We start from the raw sequence: 10597 nt of genomic DNA, 5'->3' as shown, positions 1-10597 counted from the left end.
GTGAATAAATAAAGTCTTTAATTGAACCTTGAAGTTTGTGAAGTTTCAGACGTCATCGTGCAACAGCAGATGATTTTGTGACTCAAAGCTGAGAGAGCAACGGTCTCATCTGTCCAAGTGGCTTTTAACGCTGATTGGCTGCAATTATGTTGCCGCGAGGATGGGACGCACTCGAAGCAGGACGAGGGGTCGCGGGGGGGGGGGGGGGGCCTCAGACGTTGTCAACGTGGCTACGGCCATGGCGGCAGCTTCGTGAGGCTGTTTTTAGGTACTGCAGCGCTTTGAGCTGAGATGAGTGCGTCTTAGCTCACAACGTGTGCATGCGGATATTTGCTAATTCACTTGACAAACCCAGGATGTGGCCAGATGATTCCACCACAGCAAACGCCCACAGAAGACCACCATTATATCCTCTGGGGAACATGCATGTTTTAACCAATCAGCCGTGATGTCACCCGTCAGCTTGTAACCGCCGTTCTGAAGCCTCCAGTTTGGCATTTTGGCCGTCACCATCTTGCTATTTTGGAGCCAGAGGCGACCATATGTGGACGAACTGGGGAGGAGTGAGGAGGTGAATCTGACTCCGTCTCCGAGGACACTAGACCCGCCCACCTGTTGTGGAAACCTGACTGCACCACAGGCCTGTCAATCATAGACACGCCCCCAACCATGCCGCTTTTTGAGGCCTAATATCTAACTGATGACTGGATTACTGTCAGATTAACCACCATGGAACTAATAAGAAGGAGTGACTTTAGCAGACGACACTATTATGACTTGTGGAAAAAAATGATTGACTTTGTATTTCATGAGAGAAGTTGAATGGGAGTCTTCAAAGCCAAAAGCTTTTTGGAGCCAACCTCTAGTGGCACTCGGTGGTATTGCAGCCTAAGGCACTTCTGCATCGCACGACACACACTTTTATATACAGTCAATGGTTTTAACAAATTTCATGTGAATCTAAGCAGTAGTTTCTCAGATATTTAGCTCACATTGACAAAAGTGAACTTCATGTTTGAGCTAAACAAAAAGTTAGGAAACTACAAAAGTTATGAATGTTTATATTGTGGATACCATTAAAAAAAAAAAGTTCATTTATCCACTAGTTGTTGAAGTACTTAGAGACTGGCTGAAATTTATCTTTGAGATAGAAGTGCTGTTGAAATATGTGTTGGAGAACAACAGACCAACATCGCCTGAAATGTCGGCGTTAAAGAGAGGAGCTGATATTTGATTTAATCGTTCGTTGTGTTTGTTTTCATCTGATAAATCACGAGAAGTCAGATGAGTTAGTGCGTTTGTTTCTGAGATCATTTCACTAACAGCAGCTGCCTCTGCAGAGTTCATTTAACTCTGTCTCATCTTCGCTCTTTGTGTCTCTGATCTCTCTGAAATGAGCCCTCTCCTAAAATGTCTAATTAGTTTATAGCCATCTTCGAGGTCCCAGGAATCCAAACAGGTCGCATGCGGTCCTGTGTGCAGGTTTTGAGTCCAGCACTACTTCACAGCTTCACAACCACTCTGATGCAAAAAGAAAAAGAAAGAGATCACGTCAGGCAGGGGTCAGTGCTAACCCTTTTGATGCTTTTGAATAAAACGACAAATAAGAAAATAATCAAATAAATAATGGAGTGAAATAGAACAAATTTAATGTTCTCCATAAGAATGACATACTTTGAAATAACATTTAGACAACAAATAGGGAGATCAAATATAACTGAACAGTTAAATGGCAAAGATAATGATACTATTTCTCTTTTAGAGAGTTTGGTTGGTGGCAAGTCAACATTTCTTTTTACAGCGGTTAGATTTTTGCATTGTGCAATGTGAGTGTATTGTATAGTCTTGGGTGCCAAAGTTTACAATAATTTGAGTGTTTTTACTGCAGAGCTGTCCGACGCCTAAGACTCTTCCATTGTGGTGTGTAAATTATTCTTTTAAGTAATTCACGTTTTGCGAATGAACCCGTGAAACATGTTCCATCATTGCTTGAATCCAGTTAAACACTAACATCTTAGTAGAGGCACACAAGGCGGCACGTTTTGAAGGCACAAACGAGCTCTCTCATATTTGCCCCTATTTGGAAATACGCACCGTGCAGGCGGGAGGTGTGTTCGGTTACGTTGTCGCGCTTCGCCGTTGCGCACTGTGCTCAGCAGAGAGCGGCGGAGCGCGAGACGGCGGCGGAGCGCGAGACGGCGGCGGAGCCGTCTCTGTAGTGAAACTGCAACCAAATCAAGCGGACTGCGTCAAGTTAGCGAGGCTTGTGACCACGAGGCCGGAAAACACATAATTGTTGCCTTCAAAATAAAATACATCATCTCTTGAAAGAAAAATACAGACTACACTGTTAAGCGCAGATGTACTGTGAAAAGTCGAGCATGGCCGCAGTTAGTAATCATTATATAGCTAAATAAAATAACTATATTCAATGAACTTACCGTTATCTCCCATCTTACAGGCAAAAAAGTTGTACAGCGATGACAGTACCAAAATAACATGATTTACTGTATTCACCTAAAATGGTGAACTAAATTTGGAGGGAAAGGTCGTCGAGTTTGCAATTCAAGTACAGGCCTACAAGATTCAACGATTTATTTTGTTAGATACACAGATTTCTTTAGGTATATGTGAGGTGAAATGCAGGAGTACCTCTTGGAGTCAATAGGCTATAAAAGTAAAATAAAACAACAACATTTCTGAAATTATATTAAGCTTTGTTGCGACCAGGGTAGCCTTCCTACAGCTTGACCCCTGCCTATCCAGCTAACCTTCTGGCATGTAGGTTGACAGATTGCAAGCTTTCTATTTCTACTTTTCTCCCCCATATTTTTCTTCCATGTCTTTATTTAGGTTATTCATTCTGTATTTCTGCATTCAATTGTTTGCTTATTTTTACATTTCCTTATTAAATTACTGACGTACTTCTGTTTATGTTAATAAGTTAAGCAAGTAGTCAAAACCAACAAGGTTAGATGGCTAAATTACTTGTGTTGTGTAGATTTGTTTGTCATCGTTTGCTTCTGTCTGATTCATCCAGCTGACCAATCCTGCTTTAGACTGACAACAGGACCACCCACCTCTTACTGGTACAAAAGTGTATGCACAAATGCATGTTTGTATATTCTGCATTTGTTTACTCATACCAAGTCCTTTTTATCCTTCATTTTCAGTAAGTTATTGGAACTAAACGGAGCGATAGTCGGGTTAAATTACAGTTCAAGTATTAGAAACAACCAAGTCCCCAACATATTGTGCATACAATATAACAGCAGCGTGTTGTACAAACTGATGATGATCTTCTTTTGAGCAACGCTGTATTTTATTCTGAAAATCCTATGCAGAAGTGTGTGTCGGAGCTCGGCCAGCTTGTTCACGGGTCTGCTGAGCGCGGTAGCTGTCAGATAGTAGAGAGAGTGAGTGAGACAGAGAGTGAACACCCACCCGGGCCGCTCCGTCTTTCTATATCAAACCCCTCCGTCACTCGGCGCCTCTTAAAAGGCATTGCACCGCTCCAACGGCCGTCTAGCTGCCGGGCGGACCTGCATTTATTTTTTCCAACCCAAATTAAGCCCAAAATAAGCGTCCTTTTTTTTCGGAGTTGATTTTGGAGAAGAAGCGAGAGACAGGGGAGAGACATGGCCACGACAACCTGTACGCGATTCACAGACGAATATCAGCTGTACGAGGAGCTGGGGAAGTGAGTATTTGTTGTTGTTTCAGTGGACTTGTGTTGGGTTTGTGTTGCCAGCTCGTGGCACGGTTGTCTGTTTGTAAAGAGTGATCTGGACAAACGCTTGGGTTGCTGGTTTCCAGGCAGAGCAGAGCAGAGCAGAGCTGAGCGACTCTGCAGACCAGCAGAGCCGTGTGTGCGTGTGCGTGAGTGTGTGTGTGTGTGCGTGCGCGCCCGCGTGGCCGTGGATGTGTGTGCTTTTTCGGGATGACAGCTCTCAAAATACGCTCTTCCCTCTCACCGCGTGTAAGTCAGTGTCTCCCTCTGACACATGCCCGCTCCTCTCTGAATACTTTGTCAGGTTTGTTTCCAGATCCTCACAAAAAGTCACGTAAACTTAAACAAAAAAACAAAAAAACATTTGCAGTTGTATGATGCGCGTTTGTTTCGCGCTAAAATCCAGAGAAACGTGGGCAGCCAAAAGTCTTGAGGTGTAACCATTTGAACCAGATGTAAAGAAGACTACTGTGGTTTATGAAAAGTAGCATTTATTTTCTCAAGTAACAGTCCCATGCCCAATAAAAAAAAAAAATCCTCAGATGATATGGATGAATGGATGAATACAGTAAAAAAAAGTCTTTTATGGTCGCACACACGGCAGTAGCTGCGTGGTGTGATTAAAATATCTAATTTAAGAATTAATTAATGTCACCTGCAAAGTTAGGAAATAAACAACTGTTCAAATAAATGCAATCCTCTGTTCTCCAAATGGCATTTTTACAGGGTTTTTCTGAAAGCCTTATTTGCCTTTGACCTACTATGTGGCATCTATTTAAAGTCCAGAATTAATTGCCCTATATCTGCACATTTACAGCTGTGGTGCACATGTTGTGTGTATGAGTGACAACTGTCTCTTCCTTAGAAAGCTCTTTTGCAGCGTGGCAGATAACACCAGATAAGACATCCTGCAGTGGCACCTTGCAAAACAACTCCTATGCATCTCTGTTCACAAGTCCGTGCACATTTTTTTTTAGGGCCGGTCACATGATTACGGGAACACAGTTTCTCCAACATATGTCATAAAAAAATCCAGCAAAATATATAAAAAGTAAAATCAGCTTTCATTTTTATTGTCAATATTCACATTGCACATTACAATGGAATTCAAAAGTCAATGATTTCTCATCTATGAACTTAAACAGCAAAGTGGCACCAAGCGCAATGAAAGTCGGTTCAGCAGTTTCAGACTGACACGTTTAGCATTCTGCTGCCCAGCGCTCACATTGTTGAAGTAGCGAATGTATTTGCCTCCATCAGAAGCCATATAAGCACATTGGTCTTGAAATGAGGTGCGATCAGAGGCATTGTTGGCACATTGCTATGGTCAGGCAGCAGAAAGCGATTGCATGATTGACCAACAAAAACCTGGTCTTCAGTCAATGGCGCACTGTTTTACAGTTATTGGGTTCGTAACATGCAACGACGGCATCTCCGGCGATAAGCAGAAAATGCATCCGTGTTTTGGGACTTCACCTCCCAGAGATCCAAACAGTGTCACCTGTGTGACGTTGGCTTCTTCGTCTCGTTACACCTCAGTACACGTGCCATATCCCCCCCCCCCCCCATGCATGCGCAGTCCTCGAAGACCTGTCGACCTTCGCCTCTGATTGGCTAATCCTTGTGGTTTTCGTTGGTTAGGTTTAGACATGAGGGCTGAGGATAATCAAGGTCAGAGTGGGGGGGGGGGGGGCATCTTAAAGGAATAATAGTGGAGAAAGAAAACCCACCTTCACACACAAGTGAGTTTAACAGGGAGCTTGTTGCTCCGCCCACCCTCTCTGGAACAAATGCTCCTGGGCGTTGGATGATGCGTTGGTAACGGTGCATTGCTTGCGACTTTTCCCAGGAATGTCGCCACTGACATCCAACTTGTTCATTTTATAATACTGCAAATGGGAGCGCTTCCATCAGAGGACCACCGGCTCAGTCACCGTTGTTTTACTTCATTCGGAGATAGACAGTAACTTTGCAGACACCTATTTAAATGAAAATCTTTCCGATCGTTACTTTAAATTTCCTACAATAAAACCATGATAAAGTATGTACAGCATTAAACAGTGATGCCATAAGAGGTTCAATCAACATAAAGATCACCAAACTTCATTTCTGAGCCCTGGAGACATCATTTATGTCTCTATTGCAACATTATAGTAAATCTATCGTAAAGATTCGGCAGAGCAAGAAGAACAATGACAAACACTCCTCCTCACGCGTCTATTGTTTACATCACTGCCGTAGAGTGTCATGCGTCTTGCTGGTATTGTTTGATTATCATGCGTATTTACTGAGAACTCAATTGACCCCGTGCTGTTCATCCAGCCACCAGTGGGATGATTACTGAAATGACAACAAATAAGCAACCAAAATATTCGGAGTAAATTCTTCACTTCACTTAAATCAGCAGTTTGCTGCTTCCCAGAAAGCCTCTCGACATCGTTCGGGTAAATTTGTCATGAGAGAATATTTTGGACAGATAGTAATTAAGTAAAGTAGATTTCTTTATGATTATTGTGCCCTAAATGGCTTGTAAAAAGTGTTGTAGTTATGTGTTATCTTCAGAGCCACTGAAAAGGCTGTCAAAATGTTCATAGACACTTAAACTCTCTTTGTACACCTGATAGCGTCTTACTGTTATGGACATTTCAGGGTTAACAGGTGTTGGTGGGAGCTCATCTCACATCTCTTTTCAAAGACTTGTGAAATTCATATCAAGTATGAAAATATATCAGGAGAAAGTCAAATGTCACTGAAGGATCATAGTTGGACTACTCCAGTATAAGGCTGTGTTTCTGAGTATTAACACTCGCCCCCTGTTGGCTTGAATAGTGGCTCTGAAAAGATAGAAAGTTTCTGTGTGGCAGACAACAGCTGGACGAGTTCAGTACAGTTAAACCTGTTGTAATGAACTATATTTGCTCATTTTGACTCGGTAACAAGCACGATATTGTGACAGCGCTACGTTTCTGGAACATGTTGGATTTTTGGATTAATTAGAAAGGTGAAGCAGCCAGTCGTGAATTAAGAGGTTCACATGGACACATGGAGGTTCACAGTTTTTGGAAACTGGGTCACCATTTAAATTCGCTGTAACTGCTGTAAACCGAATCGAGCTCCAGCTGCCGTCCGTAAGGAAGTGCTGGAGGCTACGCTTTTAGGAGGTGTGCGTGTTTTTCTGGGTGCCGTATTGTTGTTGGTTCAGCATAAATAGCGGGTCGTCTGGCAGACTGACGGCTGCAGATGACACAGGGATCAGACTAATTCACAACACCGCATCTCCGCCCTGCTCGTCGCATCCCAGAAGTAATAAATATTGTTTGCAGGGAATGTTTTGTTCGTCCAACTCCAATATATCACCAACCCTGTGAGACTTCATGCTCCATGCTCTTAATTTAAAAAAGAAAAAAAGAAAAAAGGCAACTGGTGAAACATGTCTTCCTTTGGTACGGATGAATCTTAGCTGCCCTGCACCAGACACCACTGGCTTCGAAGCTCCCTGTGTGACGGAGACTAAACTGAAAACCATGGAAAACCATCCATCATAGGGCGAGCTTATTATTCACCCAGTCGCATGAAGCCGGGAGGAAGGAGCGCAGGTGTGAATGGCTTGGCATCCTTACGATGATGCTCTCTGTAACTTTGTAAGACTAATCCAACATCTGAGGAGAGCTAATTATTGTGCGCTCACTCTCTGCTGGTGTCGCTTTCTGAGCAGGTCTTGTGACATTTTAAGCGTCGTGCGTTTGCTTTGTTTATCCAATTTATTAGAAATAATGTCAGCCTCACTTTACTGCCAAAACCACAGGATTTAAATGTGCTAAAACATTGGTATGATCCTTAATTCAGAAAAATGTTACAATTCACAGTTTTTTTTAAATTTAGGTGTTGGTTATAACTGGCTTTCAAAATGTAGATAACTTCCAATATATTTTACAGTTTGTTCCTGAATTTAGGATTTTGTTGTGTATAATATATATATAATAATACCATGTGATCTATATGAAATATTAGTTTTCTTTACCTAAAAATAAGAGATTATTGTTCAAATTTTCATTATTATAATACATATTCAGAAAATTGTTCTTTTTGGGGAGGATTTTCATATTTAAGAACAATTATAAAACAATCGCTCAGCCCCGAATCGAGCTTTTCATCTGTCCTGTGTGATATTTATTTTAGTCCTATTTGTCTGAGACATTTTATTCCATGTAACTCTTCTACCTCACTGGGACGCTGTGAAACAGCACACCAGTTCAGTTCAGTTATCCAGTTACAAAACCCTTAACTGCTGAGCGTGCTTCTTTTTTTTTTTTTTTTTCCAAAATAACTATATACCACTCTCCATGTCGACTTTTTGGATGTCAGACCATACTTTGAAAAGCAATGATTCATGGCCTGTTACCTTATTTAACTGTGCATGTGTGTTTGAGCATATTTAGCCCCGACGATAGATACTTACCTCACACAGTGTGAACTTTCCAGGCACAGCTGTGGAGTCTGGTGTCAGTAGCAGAGCCGTTTGTTTGCATGCATGTGTGGCGGGTGTCTCTCATGCAGAGTTTCGTGCTTTTAGCTCTTCTTTTGCCACAGCGCACACGGTCGCTAACGACAACCAGGTTGGTTCTTCGCCGCTGCGCCAACCAGGCGGTCCCGACCCTGATTTGGGGGCATTTCAAACTCCCTTCAGCTTGTTTATTTTATCAGCAGTCATGAAATGCTCTGTGTATTCTGCTAGGTGTTTGTGTCACATAGAGATCGCCCCGTGCTCATTTATGTCTCTGGTCAGCTGGTCTCACGACTTTCACCTTTGACCCTGACCTTGGTGGTGGTCAATAACCCTCTCAGTGTGGAGGCAGACCGGTGGCACCAGTCAGTCACACTGATCCAACTGAACCAACCAAAGTTGTGGATCCGGTTCTATACTGAGTGGGGAATTGTTTGCTGTGTGGGTTTGTCTGCAGGTTTTTGAAGGTAGATGCTGATATTCAGCGTGTTGTAATGTAGCACCTGTTGCTCAAATAAATGTTTTCAGTCACAATCCTTTTTAAATTGAGGGTTATATGTTGTGAAGCCAAATACACTCAACAAAAATATGAATGCAAATTTTTTTTTGCTCTCATTTTTTATGAGTGGAGGTAAAAAACAAAGACTCAAAAGGTCTCAAATTGTGTTCACAAATGTGTTAATGAGCACCACGCCTTCCCCAAGATAATCCCTCCACCTGACAGGTGCGGCACATCAAGATGCTGAGTAAACATGATTATTACACAGGTGTGCCTTGGACTGGTCACAATAAAAGGCCTCTTTAAAAATGTGCAGTTTTATCAGGCGACACGATGCCACAGATGTCGGGAGTTTTGAGAGAGGACGCGGGTGGCGTAGCGACTGCGGGAATGTCCAGCTGAGTTGTTGTCCTTAAATTGAATGTTCACGAGCGTTGTTGCCGAGAATTTTGCAGCGCATCCAAGCAGCTTCACAACCGCACGCCATGTTTAACCACACCAGCTCAGGACGGCTGCATCAGGTGTCTCCACCTGCAGGATCAGCTGAGACCAGACAGCTGACGCAACAGTTCGTTTGCGCAACTGAAGATTTTCTGCACAAACCGTCAGAAGCCATCTCGGGGAAGCTGAACTGAACTGCTTGGGTGTTGCAGGTCTTTGGCTCGGTGGAGCTGAGGTGCAGTCATGTTAACTGGGAGCAGCTGACCAGTGCTCCTTATGTCCTTTAACTCCGCCCGCCAGAGTGTCCAACCCTTCATCGTTTCATTTCTGTTCTTGGTTTTACACCTACAACACACACCTCAGAGTTGCCTCTGCATTCACGCACCCTCAGACACCACTGACTCTGACTTCCTCACCACATTGTGTTCCCTTTTCATTCCATAGGACTCATCTACTACTGCTGAAATTGCAGAAGAGCCCCAATTTAGCTCTCTATCTCAAATGCCATTTGTGAGCACTTTATTCAGAATCTGCTGACTGTGTACCTCGTGGGAGCTTATTAAGCAGAGAAACCCGCACTGCATTGTCTTTTTAATGTTGCTGCCCACAGCTAACGTGTGAAGTGACATCGGGCCTGTTCTGCTTGGAGTCTGGTAAAAATGCTAGTTGTGCATAGTTGTTTAAAAACTTGACACGAGGTCACGCAGTCACCAGTTTAGCCGAGGACCTCTACCACTCTGATGCCGGTGTGCTGACATCACCTCTCCGGTAAATGATGATGAATAATGCAGTTAGTGCCGGATAGATGTGTTGTTTCAGCTGGTCTTTGAATATCCCGTTTGACTTTGGTGCAGAGTTTACTAAATGTTTTTTTTGTGTGTGTTTATTTACAGGGGAGCATTTTCAGTGGTGCGCAGATGTGTTAAGCTGTGCACAGGACAGGAGTATGCCGCTAAAATAATCAACACCAAAAAGTTATCTGCGAGAGGTAAGTACAACTCATTTGAATTATTTTCATATTGCAGAAACCTTTTTAGTTTGTCAGAGCACATCATACTCGATGCGGGAGCTGAGACCGATGTGCTGGGAGTTTGTACAGTACGGTTAAACTTCACTGTTATTTACTTTACTTTGTAAGCACACAAGAATGACTAATTTGTTAATAGTTGTCTGCTCGGTTGTCACCTCCCCAAAGTTATATAAGCGGTATCTCGCAGCAGGACCCCTCTCATGCGGTGCCACGGTGCAGAAAATCGGATTCTCGTGCGCAGGCTGGGGGTCCGTGTACGAGAAACGCAGGACAGCAGAACGGTTAAAAAAAAAAAAGAAGCAAAGTAGAAACACATCCGCTATTATAGTGTGATGGCCCCACGGTGGGCTTTTCTCAACACCAGCTTCACCTTTTACTGTGCTCTGTTTCTGA

The 10597-nt window shown here is 43.0% G+C and overlaps 1 protein-coding gene across 17 annotated transcripts in view; it reads left to right on the top strand.

The window, feature by feature from the left end:
• Positions 1–3410: 3410 nt before the first annotated feature.
• Positions 3411–10597, top strand: part of camk2b1 (calcium/calmodulin-dependent protein kinase (CaM kinase) II beta 1) — a 76758-nt gene continuing 69571 nt past the window's right edge. For all 17 annotated transcript variants that reach the window (XM_069687797.1, XM_069687804.1, XM_069687798.1 and 14 more), the window contains exons 1-2: positions 3411–3700; positions 10068–10162. In XM_069687797.1, the coding sequence (XP_069543898.1) occupies positions 3639–3700; positions 10068–10162 (157 nt within the window). In that variant the 5' untranslated portion in view covers positions 3411–3638. The remainder of the gene's footprint in view (positions 3701–10067; positions 10163–10597) is intronic.

This window comes from Brachyistius frenatus, unplaced genomic scaffold, assembly GCF_029030835.1.
Source record: "Brachyistius frenatus isolate BFR_SWC_R1_liver_20210118 unplaced genomic scaffold, ASM2903083v1 Contig_491, whole genome shotgun sequence".
In the NCBI taxonomy this organism is placed as follows: Eukaryota; Metazoa; Chordata; class Actinopteri; family Embiotocidae; genus Brachyistius; species Brachyistius frenatus.
Note: the sequence above shows the minus strand (reverse complement) of the source record. Positions and strands in the feature narration are given on the sequence as shown.